General features: G+C 39.9%; 2 protein-coding genes across 2 annotated transcripts; one reads left to right on the top strand and one right to left on the bottom strand.

The window, feature by feature from the left end:
• Positions 1 to 892: 892 nt before the first annotated feature.
• On the bottom strand, positions 893 to 5,139 carry LOC102722252 (protein ROLLING AND ERECT LEAF 2). The gene is made up of 4 exons (XM_015841596.2): positions 3,845 to 5,139; positions 3,517 to 3,704; positions 2,118 to 2,341; positions 893 to 2,025 (listed from the first exon to the last, which is right to left on the bottom strand). Exons 1-4 carry the CDS (start codon positions 4,974 to 4,976, stop codon positions 1,227 to 1,229), a joined length of 2,343 nt encoding a protein of 780 aa, XP_015697082.2. The 5' UTR covers positions 4,977 to 5,139; the 3' UTR covers positions 893 to 1,226.
• Positions 5,140 to 16,479: 11,340 nt separating this feature from the next.
• On the top strand, positions 16,480 to 17,638 carry LOC107305085 (ethylene-responsive transcription factor 5). The gene has a single exon (XM_015841597.2). It carries the CDS (start codon positions 16,528 to 16,530, stop codon positions 17,203 to 17,205), a length of 678 nt encoding a protein of 225 aa, XP_015697083.2. The 5' UTR covers positions 16,480 to 16,527; the 3' UTR covers positions 17,206 to 17,638.
• Positions 17,639 to 20,847: the final 3,209 nt, after the last annotated feature.

The following is a 20,847-nucleotide window of genomic DNA, read 5'->3' on the forward strand; positions in this document are numbered from 1 at the left end:
CTTCTTGCATGCCCCTAGCCCACAAATCATCTTCCCAACTTGGGGCATGAAAACAGCAACAGGGGACCCAACCAAAACCAACCCCAAGGAAAGGCAATGTGGCACATATTGATGCCATGCCCTCAAATGTTCTTCTCCATCCTTGAAGACATCACATCCAACAATTGTTATGTGGCAGTATCATGCATGCCCTGGAGATGAATGGCTCAACCACTTTTTCATGCCCTTTCACTAGAGAGAAAGAGGAGTAGTTGCCCTTTGCAAACCAACACCCTGCCTTGTCATGCTTGATGCAGCTGTGTCCAACAACCAGCATAGGTCCAAATTGCCAGCCTTGCTGCTAATTCATCCCAGCCAGCCACCGTGTTGTCCAAGAAGAGGGTAACTGGTGATCACTCATCAGAATCCAGATATTCAGATAACTAGATAAGCCATGCAAGCTATGGCATTTGACTACTCCCTTCGCGGCTAAGTCATAAAAACTTTAAACGGGCACTTTCTTTTTTGCAGATGTTGCAGACTTGCTGCAGGTAGGAAAGGAAGAACAGACGAAACTTTGGAACGAAATGCATGTGGAAAAAAGCAGATATGATTATGTGTCGTTTCAGACAAACAACAAAAAGGAGGTCGGTGGTGAGATGAGTATCCAGAAGTCCACAATGACATTGTTGGATCATGTTTTTAGTTACAGGTAATCTAGCTTGCAAATACAATGCAGCACGACATTAATTACATGGGGGCCGAAATGGGACAGGAAACATCAAAGATTTCAAGACGAATGTCCTCCATCCAGACAGGCAGACAGCAGAAGATGCAGGCACAGCTCCAACCACTGGGAAGCATAGCTGATAAGCTAATTCAGTTCGGAATTCAGACACAAAATTTTCACCTGGAAGAACAAATGGATAGTGGTATCTTTCGTGGGAGAAGCGCAAGCATAACTCGCCGTTAGATTTGCTAGGTAAGTGACCACAGCGTCTGTACATTGTAATATTCCCTTGCACTTCACAGAACAGGCAAAAGAACATCAACAATCCTGAGTAAAATCATTATCTACAATCAAAATGATCAACTCCCAACAAGGCAAAACATCAAGGGAGCCTTCTCCCCCATATTCTCATCACTAACTTTAGCTATATATATTGCATTTTCCCTATATAAATTACTGAACCACCCAAAAAAGACTTGACGAACGGTTTCTTGGTAAGTCCTACCGACCAAAGCTTCTACCGCACCGAGCCAGCTCGCCTGCAGACAACATCAAGGGCTTCAACAACTGTTCCTGAGAAACCAGCTATGGCTTGGAACATTCCTGGCAGGCCTGTTTGGATATTGTTCAGTGTCATTGATCTAGTCACCTCCACTGCCTTAGAATGCCTCGTCATTTCGTCCTCCACCTTCCGACGACATAGGGTGATCTCCGTTTTCTTCTCTGCAAGAGGATCGCGGGCATCAAACGAGTGGCTTTCAATGCCATCACGCCCACTGCCAGGAAGGCCAAGGCCAACCATTGAATAGGACTGGTAGTACTTCTTCTCAATGGCTCGTAGTGAGTTGGTCTTCTTTTCCAGCTCCTTTGAATATGTCTCTGCCCGCTTTTTTATTTTCATCTCCTCTGCCTGCTTAGTGTAGATGACATGGACAACATTCACGAAGCTCTTGATAGCCTCTGAGGCCACAGCATCTGGAAGACGGTCTAGTGCTTGCTTCCACTCGTCACAGAAGGAGGTGAGTTCACGAGAGATCAGCGAGGTGTAGGCCTCTTGTGGGGTATTACTGTCCACTTGGAAGAGTGTGAGCTTCAGCCAGCCATAGAGGGCACGTATATACTCACGTTGATACTTGATGAGACGGTTGAAATTTGAGTGCCATGCTGAGACAGCAGCCTCAAGATCACGGGTTGCAAGCCGGTGAAGGTCAGATGTTGACTCAGCCATGGAATTGTCCACCAAACCACGGACTTGCTGAACAATTTCATTCTGGATCTCATGGAAATGGTTCATTGATCTCCACATGCTCAACAGCCTGCAAATCAATATTCATTAACAATTTAAGAACCTCCACACAATGTCGCAAAATCTACAATCATGGATGTCAGCATAGGGAAGAAGCCTTACGCGAAACAAAGTTCAACAAGCTGTGGTGCAAGCTCGTTGTCACGCACTCTGACAATGGCTGAGGATGTAGTAGTTGCAGCCTGTGAAGTCACGATGATCAATGATTGCAGCTTGTTTATGGAGGCTTTGGTCTTATCCAGCTTAGCACTATCCTTTCCTCTGTACTCCAGACTCTGCAGGGTGGAAAGCTTCTTCTCGTGCTCAATCTTAACACTCTCTCTAGCCTGAAGCAGTAAAAAATTAAATCATATGACAAAAGTTTCAATGGAGGTTAATAAACTGGTTAAAGAATAAAAGCATTTAGTACATTGACAAAAATCTGATAGCAAGAATCCATTATGTTCCAGATTACAGAAATCAAAAGAATATTGGTTGATACCACTGAATTATCTAGTATAAACTCTACAAGTTCCGTACCTACAAAGAGCAATGCCTCTAAATACCTGCAAGGCACAATGCCCCTAAAGGCCTAAACATTCCTGAACTCTGTTGTTCGAGACACAGATATGCTACGTCTACCTTTGCCATTATGACATATATATGTGTACACTACAGACAATTTCTTGAAGATCTAAACCTTCATATACATAGAATCTCAAAAGGACATTAGTAGTTTAGACATAAAAAGGGTATAAAGGAAGGGTAGAGAATATGGAGGTGTGGTTGAGAGGTCAATGGCCATGCATTGTGCCTGCTTCCTTTACTGAAAGTAGTGAAAAATTATCATCCAAATGCTACAGCTGTTCAATAGTATGCAAGTGCAGGACCTCTGCAAAGACACTTTATGCAATAGAATCAGATTCTTCTACCACATTTGCTGAACAAAAGGCGGACTGCTCAAGACACCAACTTCAAATGAGTTGAACCTCCACCTAATTGATAAGAAGCTACAATGTTTATCTATTTTATTGTCAATGGTCCATTACCACAGCCTTAACCAAGAAACAAGAGATAAATCATCTCTTCTTGAGGGAACATATAAAGTTAGCTTCATTTCATCCTTGACTGTTGTCTGCTCGGAAGCCCTATGCTGCTCTGTCAAGTTGCAATCATTTGTGCATTTTATTTTAGCATCATAAATGTATTTCATTATTCCAACATCCGACCTGGGTCAACACTAGAAGAGCACAATTCACTAAACTTGCATTGCTGCTAAAGTTGTGTGGTGATCCAAATTATCTGCTAGTGCACCACTAAGCTCTAGGAAATATAGCTGGATAATTTTAGAGTGGAGCCAAGTGAATAGTTTGAAGATGCTTCACCGACAACTAATGATTGAGGCATATAACAAAAAATTTCACAGCGAATAGACACTTCTGTTTTAGTGATGTGCTCAACTATTAAGTGTAGACAACAGTCAACAATTGCATTGTAATCAAGAATCGATGAACTGAATTACCTTGACCTCCTGATAGAGCTTTTTCTCCCAGGCCAAAAGACGCTCCAGTGTTGACCCATGGCTCTTCCCTTCCATTGACTCCATCTCTAACGCATTGGTGTCCAGCTTGTAGCGTACAGCCAATGGCGGCTTTGAAGACCATGTCGAGGACAGCGATGATAACAAGCTGTTTGAATGGTACACCGTCTCTGCGAAAGAAGAAGTTAAATTAAGTGAAATTGCTAACCAATTGTTTGCGTTTTCGCTAAAGAAATACATTACAACACCAATTCAAACCACATTATAGTTTTTCTCAAGCATAAAATGGCTACTGTGAATCTGTGATTACTTTTGAGCTGCCGGAAGTTGCGGTCCAGCTGCGCGCGGCTGGCCTCCAGGAGCTCGGAGACACCATTGCCAGCTTCGGCTGCCTTGACGAAGTACTCCTCAATGGCGGCCACGATCTCGGCGAGCGTGCGGTGGCGGATCACCATCCGCATCTCGGCGGCCGCTGTGACCGTGGAGGACGAATCCCCGGCCTCCGACCTCTCGTCCCTCCTCCTGAGCGGCAGCGGCACAGCAGCATACTCGGACGGCGCCGTGCCGCCGTACTCCGATCTAGCCGCAAAGCCGCACTCCGATCTGTTCCCCATCTCCCCCTCCTCCGATCTGGTCTCCGAAGTCGTCGTCGAGGCGTAGTGGTCGTCGTCATCCTCCCATCCGCCGCAATGCATCTCCTCCTCCCTTTCGTGGTCGTCGTCTTCGTCGTCCTCGTCCTCTTCCTTGAGGTGGTCGGGGTGGTCGTGGTGGAGGTATCTCCTGGCTTTCTCCTCCTCCTCGAGCTCGCGGAGGCGGTTGGCCTCCTCGAGGTCGGCCTTGCGGCGGTCGAAGAACTCGGAGTCCGGCGGCGACGGCGGGTAGAAGTTCTCCCAGTCCCACGCCGACGAGGACGACGGCGTCCCGACCACCGGCTTCCGGAACGACGACTGCGCCGGGCTGGCGATGCCGACGCTGGAGTCGGAGAGGATGTGCGGCACCTTGAAGTGGCGCTGGGCGGCACGGGGAGCCCTCACCGCCACGGGAGCAGGCGGCTGCGGCTGCGGCTGCGGTGGGGGAGGCGGGTGCTTGGGGAGCATCGGCGCCGGGGGCGGGAGCGAGGAGGACGCCGTGGACGGCGGCGCCGGCGGCGTCATCGCCGGGGCCAGCGCCGCGGCGTGTGCGTGGGCGTGGGCGGGCGCGGGCGGCGGCGGCGGGGCCGTGGTGAGGAGCACCGGTGCGGTGTGGTGGGACACCGCGAGCGAGGGATGCCCCTGCGCGAAGCGGGAGAGCGCGGCGGCGGTGAGGCGGAGCGAGCGGAGGTAGTCGGCGTGCGCGGAGGCGAGCAGCTGGCGCGACGCCACCGCGTCCTTCATGTGCCGCCGCCGCTCCTTGCACCGCCGCACCGTGTCCTCCTGCTCCACCTTGGACACCGTGCACCCCATGCTCACCGCCGCACCACCAACAACGCGAATGCAGCCTCTCTCTCTCTCGATCTCCTCCTCCGATTCGTCTCGTCTCCTTCCTCCCCGCTGCCGCTGCGGCGAGGGAGAGAGGGGAGAGTGGAAGTGGGCTGCAGCTAAGCTAGGCTACCTGCTTTGCCTTGCTCGCTCTCTCGCTCTCTTCAGTAGTGTGTTCGCTTCCGTTTAATTTTGGTTGGTCTTTCCAATTTTTCCTTTTGGGACCTTTCGCTTTCGTGTTTCCTGGCCCGGTAGCCGTGTGGGGTGGGCCATGCCCAGTAGTTATTTCACAGCCGCACCCTTTTCAGTATTTTTTACTGTTTATAAACTAAATTTTAAAATTCAATTTTAAGGGTTTTTCGTCATATAGGAATTTGCTTTTAAATCGTTATATATATATAAGTTAATTTTAGTCGTTGATAAACTGTTTCATTTGTGTTTCATATAAGCTAAAATATAAATTCGTTTTTTGTATGTGCCACTTACAGTTTCTGGTATTTTTTGGGTGCAGCATTTTTTTCGGTTTATTGAAGTAGGTGCACATTTTCTAAATCGTTGAAGGATGTGTCTTTTTCTTTATATATATGGAGTAGAAGTTTCGTTTGAAAATTGCAAATTAAATAAAGTTATTTATAAGTTTGTAATAGCTAATATGTAATTGATCAGGCGCTAATGGTCTTTTAACCCTTTTATTTTTATGCTGTTTATAAGCTCACCCGTAAGCAAAAAGAAAACTGCTCACCCGACAGGCAATGCTGCATAAAGCACAAATTGTGCAGCTAAAATAAACTTAACACACAAAATATGCAGTTACAAATAGTGACATTTTATTTATCTGAAAGGATCAAATTGTGGTCTGCTCCATTTGACAATGAAATTTATATGATGTGCCTGAGTCCTCATTAAACTAAACTTTGAGGCGGATTTTATTTTTCGGATTGGCCATAAAACGTTCAGTATTGAAAAGTTCTCATGCTTAAGGCCGTGTTCATTTGCACTAAAACGGTGCAGATTAGTCGTGGGCTTTTATGCCGATCTGCTAACCTTAATTTTTTTTAAAAGTTTCCGGTTATCTTTTATTTCTAAATTAGATTTTTAATTTTATAATAATTAACTATAGGGACTTTTGTAAATTTATCATTGGTCTTTTTCTAAATTACAAGATATCATTTGAATAACAGTTACCGTGGCAGTTTTAAGATAATGTTTTAAACTAATTTTAATGGTCCCTTCGCTATGTTATAACTATTATAAAATAGTTGAGAAAATTAGATGATTTTTTATCCGTCGTCTTCCATGTTATGCCATCCAGCTTTTGTGACGAACCGAGAGCAACCAACGGCACATATTTGCGCATCAGATTTGGACCTATACAGTGAACAATAATGAAGGACTACTTCGTTGCCAGTGTCAGAAACACATCGTCAGAGAAAAAAGGCTCAAGTTGGAGAGCATCTGGCCAAAAAAGCCAGCCTTTGTTGTAAGTTGTAACCACATCACAACGTGGATTTGGCCAGTAAAAAAAAGATTAAGTGAGTATCAAAGGGAGTCATCAAGTGATCAATCTACTAACAGACATCTAATGATACCCTGTCATTGCTAATTTCATCCGTTTGATTGCTAACAATACAAATGGTTTTTTTTTTTCATTTCTTTTTCTCCTCTTGCTGTTACAGGCGTGGTATATAATTCCGTTGCCAGATAAAAACCCCTCACTAGCGGTATCTTCTGATTACACATGTCATTAAAGCAGGTACAATAGTAGACTATAAGTCAGCTATAAACATATTTCAAGAAGATAAAAGATGAGAGAGAAGAGTAGTGAGCTACATATTTGTAGCCAGCTGCAGCACGGAACCTAAAACACAGTGTGTATAATAGAGGAAACATAGCAGTATATGTTCTTATAGACAGCTATCGTATAAATTGTTTATTAGATTAACTATAGATAAATTGAAGCTCGTAGTTAGCTGTCCTATTGAACTTGCTCTTAGACCCAATAAAATCCGAACAGATTTTGTAAAGTAAAAGGTAAAATGTTACATTGAAGTTTTAAATCTTGACAGAAACCAACAGTGTGTGTGGCTCAGTAAATTTAAACTTCTTGAGACGAGATCCACACATGGTTTTGAACGATTTTGCTGACCCTGGTTGCTGGTAGGAGTGTTCCAGGAAAATGAGATGCTTGACGATGATGGTGGCTTCTTCTTCAGAGTCCAGAAGAAGAAGGGTGTGCAGTAGTACTGAAGTGGGGAGGGTTGCACTGGCCACACTTCGAAGCACGATCTTGGTCGGTTCCATTCTTTAATCGCCGTGTCGGCGCCTTTCACTGTGCATTGCATTGTTAGTTAGTGGAGACTTTGCTAGTTACGATACGGTTTGTTTCAAGTCAACATCGCTTAGCTGAATCCTAATTAGTACTTCTTTCGTTTTTTTTAATAACAGATGACAACGTCGTTCGTTATTTGTTATAATCTTATTTATAGTTATATTTAAAATACATTTAGTCGTTACCCAACCACAACAAAAATGAATTATAATCTTATAATTTGTTTAAAATAAAACGAATATTAAACAGGTATAAAAATTCAACAATATCATCTATTTTAATAGAGATAAAGTACTTAATTATTGGTCGACTGGTACTATTTCTCTGTGTAGTTATTTTACCGTACTTTCTACCGGTAGATACTCGGATCTAAAATTTTAAAACTCGCGTTCACACTATAAAAATTTATTAAATTTGACTGAAATTTGGTGGGATGACTTATTATGTGCAAGAGCAACTTTGTGCAAATTTTGATTAATTTCTACATGTGGGTCCACGTATGTCTATTCTCTTATCCATTAGCTACCCAATTAAATGATCTATTTGCCCTCCACGGGTTAAATCCATTTAAAATCTAAAATCACCTTACCAAATCCAGTCCATATTAATCCATCTGTCTTTATAACCCAACCCAATCCAATTCATTTGAAGTAACAATTTATTTGTACTCAACCAAAAACAATTCAAATTAAAACCCAACTCATTTAATCCATTTCTATCCAAACCATCAGCAGTTCATGTAAAACTCCCAAACGCCGAGAGTGCGAGGCGGCTGCGTGCGCTGGACATCCCACGTGTGGGCGTAGAAACGGTGTTCCCCTTCACTTGATCCTCCTCCATGGTAATTTCACATTTCTCTTTTCCTATATTTTCTTTTGTTCTTTTCCCTGTTCTGTTGGATATGCGCTTTAATAATGCCTCGAGATTTATGCGTATACATAAACATAACAGAGTTGTTGGTACCCATGTCTCAGGATACATATATAGGGGTGATACGGTATATTTACAAATAAAAAATAATTTATGAATAAAACTTATTTTTAGCAATCTAAAATACAAGCCTAAAAATATACTTTGCTGAAAAAACCCAAAATTGACCACAAATTTAAGATTTAAAATTTAAATTTTGATTTATAAACATAAGTATAAGCGAAAAGATGGGGTGCTAATATTAGTTTGTCACCGTTCTAGATAGATAGCCACGCAGATACAATATTATATTTCCACCTCATTTCGGCCTTTTGCAACCTCTATCAATAGCATCTTTTGGAGCCTTGCATGCACATCTCTACTGCCTATCAGTAGCTTCCAACTCTCGTCACTTTGCACAAACTTTTCCATCCTTTGAGATGAATTCCCCATCATAACTTTATATAGGGCTTATTTGTTTCAAAGAATAGGAAAAACGTAGAAATAGAAAAAATATAGGAATATTATGGGTTTGCATATACAAAACAGAGGATCAAAAAACAGAGGAATGTGATGGTATGGAGCATTCGGAACACATGAATATAAACCACACGAATTAGCATGCATTCTATGTCAACCAAAACAAATGAGGTAGGAGTGGTTGTTTTAATCCTATGAAATTCCTACGTTTTCGTAGGATTTATACAGTATTCCTTTGAAATTTCTGCATATCATTCTTATGAAACGAATGCATGAACCGTTCCAAATAGGTAATCCTACAAATATCCTATAAAAAACCTTTGAAACGAATGAGCCATAATTTCTAAGTGTCATCTTATGTGTGTCTATCCATCTACTAGCTAGCAAGGTCTCTGCCTTTATGCCCCTTTGAAATGTTATAAAGTAGCGATGAAATATAGCAGTCCAAGAAACCATATATAAAAGGATGTACTACTTTGCATTTGTAGTTTTGTATACATGGGCAGAATAGACGGAATCACGGAAGCTGCACCGGTGGTTTCAGTACTTTCAGCCTGCCTCACCTGCATGCCTTGTACCGCTTGGGAAAGTGCTTTGTGCTGGAGATATTCTGCTTACAACAACAAAAAATGGCTCAGAATAAAAGAGAAAATTAATTTGGCGATTTGTATTTTTTGTGGAGATTCTTTGGGCCGGATGGGAAGAAGGCATGGATGGGTAGGTAGGCTTTTTGGGCCTTCTCAGTTAAATTCATGTCATCTATTTGGGCCGAATGACAGTGGTGGGCCTTGGCCCTTGCTACTTCTACAACTGCCGCAATTCTTCATTTTGGTCGGTCTTGCCCAATTCAGCCCACCGTCACAAGGAGGGGGAGTTTCGGGTGTGTCCTCTAGTGGTTACAAAGAATTTAGTAATATTTGAGATTCTGAGAGTAATATTTTAGGATTTTAGTGATTTTGTGTTTTCAGTGGTAGACGACGTTCCGTCAACAGCGAGGAACATATGGTGACTTCATTAATCTCGAGAATTTACTGGCCAGTATTAGGATGTGTTTATAGGGATAGGGTTTGCTGCGTACGTTTTTTACGTGAGAGTGTTGTTATTAGGGGAGAAAGCCGTCGAAGAAAACAAAATAAGGACCATACATGCCGGCATGTACCGCAAGCAAGCAATGCGTACAATATTGTACTACTATAGTTCAGTCGAGGTCCTGACGTGCCTTGAAAGGTGACTTGGGATTACTAGGATGACCCTTGAATTCTCGTTGCGTACGTCTTGAAAAATACTGGAAAATTTTGAAACATCGCCGATGCAAAAGCACACGAGCCTTCCATGAAGCACCTGCACTTCTCTCACGTTCTGCACACTGCATTTCGTCGATGCATCTACGTCCAAACTATTCAAGTCTGCAAGCAAGCAATGGACACTTTATACCACACCATTTTGAGACGGCAAAACATCCTACAGAGCTGGTATTTCTTTTTTTTTTGTATTCAAAAAATAGGGGAAAAAAATCTAATGCTCCACGATAAAATGTCCATTGTAAAAGGTATTTAAGTATGGATAGATGTAATTGCATAAGAAAGGGTAAAAAGATAATTTTGTTAGGAGATAGAAAATGGCATAATTGTCTCTAATATTAGTGGTATGGACATAGGTACTATGTCGGTATTTATTTTTAGATTATGCAGTTTGTGTTAAGTTAAGAAGGTTTGCATGATTTTTTATATTTACATTTATTCCTAACATGATGGATTAAAACATTGCGAATGTTTGTGTTCTAATTAATTTTAAGATTTCCATTTTATTTTCAAAGAACATGAAGCCACGGTAAAATATGATCGGCTCGTAGATTCATATATGCAATGTATTATTGATGCACTAAATTTATATGGTTTGTTCAAGTTTGCCTGTCTCCCCTAATGAACATAGACGCAATAATATATACTTCACGATACAACATTGAACACGAACAAAAATGATCTTGATTTTTTTTCCTTGCCCATAACCAGATCAGATGCAAAGGTAAGGGATTCAATCACCATTAATTACTCCATTGCTTCGGTGGCAATAATTTTATTCCGTACCTCTCTTGATCAACGGTTCATATTGCTCTTGTACATCTATATACGGATGTACCTCGTAAACACGGTAAAAACTCTATTATTTGAAATTCCATCGAACATAGTAGGAATGAAAGTATTTTACAAGTAAGAAAAACTCAATTCTTTGACATATTAGCAATGGCTCTTTAAGAACGGTTGAGTTGACATAAATTGAATATAACAGATGCTATATACTACCTCGGTTTCATATTGTAAGTCTTTTTGGTTTTGGCTAAATTCATTGATCGATGAGTGTATATACTTTATATATGTGTCTAGATTCATTAGCATATATATGAATCTAGGCAATACTAGAAAAACTTACGTTACGAAACGGAGTTAGTATTAATTGCACCCGATCAGTTTGCGGCCTTCATTACGCAGAAATCCAGCGTTAATAATTCAGTTCGACTGTTAATTAACCAATCACTCCATGATTAGGGGTTGTTTAGATGGGGCTAAACTTTTTAGCCCCATGTCACATCGGATGTTTGGACACTAATTTGAAGTATTAAACATAGACTAATAAAAAAACTAATTTCATAAATGAGTGGTAATCCGCGAGACGAATTTTTTAAGCTTAATTAATCTATAATCAGAGTATGTTTACTGTAGCATCACATAGACTAATTATGGATTAATTAGGCTCAATAGATTTGTCTCGCGAATTAGTCCAAGATTATAGATGGGTTTTATTAATAGTCTACGTTTACTATTTATAATAACTGTTCAAACATTCGATGGGACAATCCCAAACACCCCCTTAATTTCTTCGAAATCCCAGTCACATTTCTGTCAATTGGATCACGATCCAATGCCATAACTTGCTTCTTCTACGTCCAGATAGTGCTTAAAATAATCAAGGATCTTCATATTTTTCTTTGGTTATGTTTATAAGCTAAAATTTATCTAATTTTAAATTTAAAGTTAATTAAGATTTTTTATAATAGTTTACTTTTTTCTTTATTTTAAAATCGCTAAAAACATGTATATAAAAATTTTATTTATAAATTATTTTATGCTTTGATTTCTATCGTCGACAACCCTCAACCGCCGTGCATTCTAGCGGTTCTTCCCCGGCGACGGTAGGCGCATTCAGTCCAATGAACGACCGAACTTTTAACTGACTGAGTTGACCAATCAGTTTTTCATGGTCTATTAATAAATTCCATTGAGACCAACTCACTCAGCTATAAGCTCCTCCCTAGTCTCTAGTATCAAGAAAGTGAACAGAAATGATCAGAGAAAAGTTGTGATAAGTTGTGATGGATAAGATTCAAGAAGAGAATATAGATTATAATTAAATATAGAATGATCTTAATCTGTTAAGATGAGCATGTAGATAAAAAATAGCTTAATTAACAAGCAGATAGTGCTTAAAATAGTACATTTTAAAATAACTTCAGTTTATAACTAAGATGGCTAGCTTAGCTAGCTAGTACTTTTAAGTCGGTTTGACTTCAAAGATGCAAGAATATATTCAGCTTCAGCACATAAATTGCTTAAAATAATAACAGCACCACTACAAGCTATAGATTAATTTGTTAATTAAGCGAGCGAGTATCAGGCAGGCCAGCAATGAGACCAGCAGCTATAGTTGATTATAATTGATTCTTTGACCACTACTCGTACTAGTAGTCTAGTACCGGTATACTGCATCTATACCATAATAACATCATTTTCGATTTTTTGTGTTCAAAGTTTAATCATTTGTCTTATTTAAAAATTTTGCAAAAAAACTTAAAAAAATTAGTCACACATAAAATATTATTCATGTTTTATCATCTAGTAACAATAAAAATATTAATCATAAATTTTTTTAAATAAGACGAAAAGTCAAAACATTATATCTAAAAACCGAAAAATAATCTTATTTCGGGACAGAGGTAATATTTGGCGTGGCACTTTAGATTCTCGCCGTTTTAAAATGATGTCTCATCTTTTCTTCTACTTATAATTATAAACTAAATTTTAAATTTAAATAGAGTTGATTTTAATGTTTTTTAGCATAGTTATTTTCCGGTCTTTACTTAAATCTCTATAAATGCATCTATTAATCCATTAAAGTTATATTTATAAATTATTTTTCGTTTCAAATATACCCGTTAGCTTTTATTTTTCAAGAAAAAGAAAGGATCACCCGATTGGTTAAGAAGGACATGCCGTTGATCTTTGAACCACTGTCTCTGCATGTCTCAATCCGAGACAGACAGACACAGACGAAAGTAGCTAGGGAGTCAAGTCTACACTCTCGAGGTAAACTCTAGATTGAACGGCAGCGTGGACTCCTGTCTATAGTCACCATTCACCACCGTTAATTGCTAGTACTATGCAAAATGAAGATGCCTCGAACATTCTAATTAACCAACCAACCCCACTCGCATTATCCAAAAAGAACAACTAATTAACCACGGGTTAGAAAGTTCGTCAGGGAGGGGGTTACAGATGACGCCATGATCCAACAGTAAAACTGGGATGCTTAATTACTTCGAAACGTTGGATCCAAGGCCATGTCTATATCAATCAATCTCCTTTCTTCTTCCAAGAGAGAGGGTGCCACTAGAATTCTAGAACATGTTCATTGAACTTAGTTTAATCATATCCCTAGGGTTACGTGGTGAGATGCACTTGGTTAAACGAATCATGGTTAAGCTATATTTTTGTCTAAAAAACCTTAACAAAATTAATTAACGATTTTTAGACTATCAGATTCAAGCTTTGAGTGAATAAAAAGTTTCACATGCACAAGGATGGATTTGAAGTTTTTCATCCAAAAAATTGTCAAACAACATTGCATAGCTATATTTCATTGAGTGAAAGGACATGTAGCATACTGATCTTAAAAAATAATTGTTTCTATTGACAATAAGAGTTTATTCCATCTTTGTTTGTGAAGGCTTGATGTTTTATCAACTTTTAGTCAATGTTATCCTACTATGCGTGCTTCAAACTATATTAACATGTGCTCGATTTTTAAATAAAAGAAGATTTTATTGATCTCAAATAATCACATCAAGGTGATACAATCGCTCAAAGATCACTTCCGACACCTGCTCATAAATAATCATAAATAAGTCATCGTCTCGTCTTTTTCTAGACTTGCCACCTTGCCACATCCCCACTTTTTTTTTCCTCGTATCCGGTGCATATCTCCATTGCTCCAATATCTTCGTCATCTCCTCCCACGAAAACTAAAATACCAGGACATACAGAGTGGAAAAGTTCACTGAACGGATGAAGAGTTAACTTCCCTATGGTGGGGGAGTGGATAAATAATAGAGGAGATTCATTCATTTTCTTTTCTAAAGCTGGGAGATTTATTATTAATGAGTCGTGTATATAGTTTAATACTCACTTGGTTCTTGAACAGATGTTCTAAAAAGCATGCATTCAAATATAAAAAGATCCCAATCCCAACACCTATGAAAGAAATATAGAATTGATATGAAAAAAACATTATTTGGTAGATATTTCATAAAAGAACGTTGGGTATATAGTTTTACTTTTATAGTGACAAACATATTGTTAAAAAAACAATGGTCAATTTCTAAATATGTGCTACTAACACCTTGGAAGATTTTTTATTGACTACGTTGATTTATTAATCAATGTATATTATTTGTATATATGTTTAGATTTATTTATACCATTTAATCTTTAAATAACCAAAAAGCATACGATATGAAACTGAGAGAGTACAAAACAAATCAATTTACTATCAAATTAATTAACAGAGAATATTTGTTTGTTAAATTCACATCCTCCACCATAACGGTGGTGCCATTACACCTAGTGACATGTGTGACAGGAGGATGTGACCTATATATCAGTGACTAATATAATAATATTAGCAGGGGATGCAAACTCATTTTTGTTGTTACAGAATGCATTTGTTCACTAGCTGGTAACTGGTTACATAGCCGGATACGTGTGCTGCTCATCTCAGCGCCACTGGTTTTTTCTTAGATACATCATACCATTCATACGTGTAGTATTTATGTCCTACTAGTACGTACGTACACTGCACGCTTTCTCGACACGGCCATGTCCCCTGCTACTTGCCAAGTTGCAATAGCACGCGTTCTCATCTTCAATTGTGTGCTACACTGATATTCTTCAGCATGATGTCGGCAACGACGTGCCAAGCGGCACCATGCATGCATTCACTATCAACATTGCTTGGAATTTGGAAACAAACCAGAATTTATAGGCTCCATTTCATAAGTGATTGCCCCCGATTAAAGCCCAAGCTCCTGTCTAATTATTCTTGTAAGGCTCAAACTTTGCTGATGTTGAGTTGTGCTTATTCATTTTTAATATATTTTTTTTATGGATTGCTTATTCTTATTATAGTTTCTTAAGTTGATGTTGTAGAAAGCGTAACCTTTAAACATTGTAGGTTATGGAAATCAAAATAAGGTCGGACGAACATGTTATCCAAATACCACTGTTCCATAATTTTTAGATATAATAATATTACAAAAGAAAAAGAGTAAGGGTCAGTTTGGTTTGATTTGTGGCCTAAATTGGACTCACCCATATTTGATATAAGTGCAACATATGCATACATATATTTCTTTAGAGATAAAAGTTTCTCTGATGTACTATCCTACAACAGGACTGATATATGGGTTCAATAGTTATATACCGTAGAGTTGATATAATAACCACTCAAGATCAGAGTGTGGTAAGACACTACGGTCCTATTCTTTGCCCAAGTTAAACCAATCCATATTCTTTTTTTTTCTTATGTACACCGTTCCCAAACTGCTAAACAAGATATTTTTGCCAAAATTTTATATATAAAAGTTGGTTTTAAAAATTATATAATCTATTTTTATAACTAATAATTAATTAATCATATGTTAATCTGTTGCTACGTTTTCGCGTTAGTTATCTAACCCAACCAAGGCCGTGTTGGTGTTCGACATGGAAGGGATAAGGGTTAGTTATTCGACGCAAAAAGCGTAGTAATAAATTAGTGCATGATTAATTAATAATTAATTATATAAACATATATAATAGATTAATCTAAATTTTTAAAGCAATTTTTCTATAAAAATTTTTGCAAAAAATATATCATTTAGTAATTCGGGAAGCGTGCGCGTAGAAAACGAGGAGACTAGATAACTTATATGCCTTGCTGAATGGGTCCAAGAACGCGGCCTAAGACGAATTTTAAAACTCTTGTTCGGAAGGGGCAATCTAGCTCCATTAGAGCATCTCCAACAACTCTAAATTTAGTTATTCACATCTTCATTCAGATAATTATCTAAAACAGTTTCTCCTTCATATCTCATTGTACTCCAACAAACATCTTTTATATTTCTTTAAAAAATGAAGAGAACTTTTAAATATGAAGTTTTTCTTTTAATATAAATAACATCTAAAAATAGATAATATAATAGAATGGAGGATGCTGGGATGCTCTTGCAACGGTCACTGCCACCCAAGCTCAATTACAAGTTGGAGGACGACGGACGGTGACGTTGATCTCGTCGCCGGAGACAGTACGGCCAGTAGACCGACGCAGACAGTACGGCCCCCTTCGCGCGGCTCCCCTCGAAGCCTCCACGAAGGCGCCAAGCCAACCCACTCGCGCGCGCGCCTCTCGTGCGTCTTCCTCCATCGCCTTATCCCCTTTAAATCGCTCGCGCCACGCCACGCCCTCCACACTCCTCACTCCCAACCACCACCTGCTCGATCGGTTGCCATGGCCGCCTCCGCCTCCGCCTCCGGCTTGCACCGGCACCTCGACCTCATCCGCGCCCACCTCCTCGACGACCACGTCGCCGCCGGCTCCACGGCGCGCGTCCGGCCGGCGCCCGTGGCTCTGCCCACGAGGCCGGTGGCGCCGCTCCTGTGGGGGGCGACGCCGGACGATGCTCTGGAGGTGGGCGGCTACGAGGAGGACGACGACGATTTCCGGCGGTACCGCGGCGTGCGGCAGCGGCCGTGGGGGAAGTACGCGGCGGAGATACGGGACCCGGCGAGGAAGGGCGCGAGGGTGTGGCTCGGGACCTACGACACCGCCGTCGAGGCCGCGCGCGCCTACGACCGCGCCGCCTTCCAGCTCCGCGGCTCCAAGGCCATCCTCAACTTCCCCAACGAGGTCGCCGCCGACGCTGCTGTCAAGTGGGCGCCTCCCGTCGGTCCCATCCCTACGGGCGCCGCCGCCGCCATGACCACGGCCGGGAGGAGCAAGAGGGTGAGGTCGGAGGATGGGTCGCAGAAGGAGCAGTACTACCTGAGGGAGGTGAAGAAGGAGAGGATGGTGATGTCGCCGCCGGAGGCGGAGGCGGCGGCGGCAGCGGCGACGGCGACAGACATCTGGGATGAGCTGAATGTGATCTACAGCCTGCCGCCTCTCTCACCGCTCTCCGTCAGCTGATCAACGCCGTCGTCGGCGAGCTTGCAGTGGCTGCAGCCATGGCGCGCGCGGTGCTCCGGCCGGTGCACACGCAGCCACGCAGGCACGCGCATGGCTGCCGCGTGGTGTGTCCGTGACGTCACCTGCTAAATTAGATAGGTGTTCTTTGATTAATTTGCTCTAATACGTAGTAACAACTAGTTATAAATTACTCGATCGATTTGGCTCGATCTGCCAAATATTCTTTCGTTCTAATATTAATTGCTGCTCAGGTGATCGGTGATCATAGTAGCTTCATTGCGATGTGTCAATGAGATGATATGCGAGTACAAATATAGTATTGATTAATTAAGAGTTCATGGCTTGTGGCGAGCATCAGATTCAGAGCATCTGGGCGTGACATCGATCGTTGAAAGCGTTGAACTCGTGACTTTGCATTTCGACTATGCTGGTGATGGTTAAACAGAGAAGAAAGATTCGCCTCAGAAGAACAGGAAACTCTTCTAATCATAGAGGATATTTTCTAGCTTCATTCATGTTCTTTAAATAATTATAAAAATATAAAAAATATTTGATAAGATATATTAATGTGTAGTACCAAATTTAACTTCTACGAGAGTTGTAGGAAATACATATAACTCTACATATGTATATATTAAATCAGTTTAATTTGTTCAATAACTTTTATATTTATATATAAGTCAACAATAATTTATATGTAATTTTTAATATATGTCTTTAACGATTAAAGAACAAATACGATTAAAGAACAAATAATATATATATATATATATATATGATAAAAAAACTCTCAAAATCCTAAAATTAAAATTAAGTTTCATACCTAAAATTTAGTTATGGCTGATAAGTCAACAAACGAACGTGTCAGCAAAAGCTTTGTTGATTGGCAAAACTTTAGCCGTATTTTTTCCGAAGCTAGATATTTTTTGGACTAAATATTTTGAGAAATGAGATAGAACTGAGTTTTTAAGACGAGGCATTTTGCTTACATATTGAATTAAAATTAAAGAATATTAATAAATAATAAATCATTCTGGTTTTAGTGTCAATTAGAAATCCTGAGACCAACTCCTGGCGTGTACTTATCCAATCCGGATTCTCGGACTTCATTCAAAAAAATACATAGTGACATGAATCTTATGCTATAGTACTGTGACTTTAAACACTTTAGCACAGTAGAAAACAATGAAAGCACTGTAGCATTATTTACTGTTTATTGATACCGTAGCGATCAATCTCGGCTTGTTGGTCACAGATCGGATGGCTGAAAATACTCTAAAAATCACGGTGCTGTGTACCGTCTGACTTCTGTGAGGGACAGAGGGACGTTATAGAATCTCATTTGGTACTTATCACCTTCCAGACCACATAGGATTTGCGTGTCCTGGGAATCCCATTACGGCCCATCAAGAAAATAAAGGTTCATTATCCTGGGCCGGCCAAGAATGATACGGCCCACATGGCGAATTTTTTGAATTTTATTTATTAAATAATTTACCAATTTAATTTTGTATTTCAAAAATCACAAAACTAACCTCCTGCCGCCCTCTAGGAGGGCGGAAAGATGACGTGGCAAACGGTCACTCGGTCACAACGAACGGCCGAAACGACGGCACAACAAATTTTGCATTTAGGCCCTTTCCGCCCTCCTAAATGCAAAATTTGTCGTGCCGCCCGGGAATTTTTCTATTAAAACGAGAATTTTTGATCGAACCGTGGTTAGATACGTATATGTACAACATAATTGTTTGATCACAATTACTATCATAGCTCATTGGTCATTGCTCCACTCTTCTATGTAACCGCTGAGCCAAAAAACTATTTGTTGTACATATGCGTATCTAACAACAGTTCAATCGAAAAATTATCGGGTGACACGACAAATTTTGCATTTAGGTCCTTGCCGCCCTTACAGAGGGCGGAAAGGGCCTAAATGCAAAATTTGTCGTACCGCCGTTTCCAGCTGTTCGACGCGACCGAGTGGCCGTTTGCCACGTCACCTTTCCGCCCTCACAGAGCGCGGCAGGAGGTTAGATTTGTGATTTTTAAAATACAAAATTAAATTTGTAAATTATTTAATAAATAAAATTAAAGATTCAAAAAATTCACAAATATTATCCCTTTGAACTATGCAAATATTATAAAACATTATCCATGTTTTCAAACAGTGTTCTTGAAAACATTATTCTTTTTTTTTGTCCCTATTTTCAAACAAGGTTCTTGAAATGTAGTACCTTCGTATGTTTCTAAGGAGTTTCCTTATACTAAGTACCGCGCTTTCACTACAAGAATATGTATGCTTAGACTAGTAGTTTATTTTTTACCACATTTACTTTTATTAGATTGCTAAGAACCGTTTTACCCACAAATTATTTTTAATCATTAATAAGTTATTTCACCTATGTTTAATTCTAAAAGCTTATAATTAACAATAGCATGCCCCTTAGGTAGGAGTCTCTGTGATTTAAAAGTACTTGCTGCACCACAAAATAATAGAGGGCCTGTTTGGGGAGGTTCTCTCCCTAAACGGTCTACAGCTTCTGAGAATCTGTAGTTATAGATTCTAGAAAATGAACTAAGAATCCAGAAGCTAGAGAAGCTAGGTTTAGGAGCTTTTCTAGATTCTCAGAAGTTAGCTAATAAACAGTTGCTTCTTAGAATTTAAAGCTCCCCAAACATGCCCAAAGATACAAGTGTTGTTGGAAAGATTTTTTGTAGACCTTGTCTTACAATTGCTTCTATGTACTATGAAATTCTATTATAGTATTAAATGAGATATGTTTATATTATATGTATTATTTAACTTATTAAATAGTAGTATGCATGCATGTGAAACATTCTATATGCTATATTCTTTTTACATGTTTTACTTATATTTATAAAACTTATTTAATTTTGGTAATACTGAAAATAAATTTGTTTTGCTTTAAGCTAACTATTTTCTTATCAAATATAGCTCTGTTGCAAAGCACGGACATATAACTAGTGTGAGAGAAAGAGACAGAAGATAAAAATTATAGCCAAACTTATATCCAATCTATTATGACTTTACTATTAAACTTGCTCCTAATGCATCCTTCTTGGATCAACATTATAATCAATCTATTATGTTTTCCTAATTTATGAATTGAGTTGTTTTTTGAATTCTACGACTTTAGATTTTTAACAATCTAAATATTGTTCCAAGAACCTGAGCTGTCAGACACCCCCGGGCCAAACTGTTCTCCACAGATAGAGTTTTGGCAAAAACAGGTCAGCAAGTCGCACGCATACATTATTTGTTCATTTGCAATGTCATGTAATCAGGATTGTCTTTTTTTTTTCGCGAGAGGGCCCACTCATCTTCATCATGAATGTGGTCATGTGGGAGAAATGATGCTTGTGGGCAACAACTTAGCTGCATTAGCGTCATCAAGTTCAGAACAAACTTGAAACTTCATCTCTTTTCGAGAAAGGAGCTGAACACTGGAGCTTCATTTCTTTCTTGCAAGCAAAGAGGAGTAGTGCAACTTAGAAGCGACTTCACTGCTATGTGGGTCCGCGTTTGCTGTAGGTCCCGCCACATCAGCTCGAGGGCTACTGCTAAGTGGCCCCCAGCCTAGAAGCGGATGGAAGGCAGGACTCGGTTCGGCATTGCTCTAA

This window comes from Oryza brachyantha, chromosome 10 (assembly GCF_000231095.2).
Source record: "Oryza brachyantha chromosome 10, ObraRS2, whole genome shotgun sequence".
In the NCBI taxonomy this organism is placed as follows: Eukaryota; Viridiplantae; Streptophyta; class Magnoliopsida; order Poales; family Poaceae; genus Oryza; species Oryza brachyantha.

Excerpts from the sequence above, each read along its gene's own strand:
- LOC102722252 (XM_015841596.2), bottom strand. The coding sequence starts at position 4,976 with ATGGGGTGCACGGTGTCCAAGGTGGAGCAGGAGGACACGGTGCGGCGG. Across the intron at positions 2,342-3,516 it reads AGCTCTATCAGGAGGTCAAG|GCTAGAGAGAGTGTTAAGAT; the intron begins GTAATTCAGTTC and ends TTACTGCTTCAG. Across the intron at positions 2,026-2,117 it reads CTTGTTGAACTTTGTTTCGC|GCTGTTGAGCATGTGGAGAT; the intron begins GTAAGGCTTCTT and ends ATTGATTTGCAG.
- LOC107305085 (XM_015841597.2), top strand. The coding sequence starts at position 16,528 with ATGGCCGCCTCCGCCTCCGCCTCCGGCTTGCACCGGCACCTCGACCTC.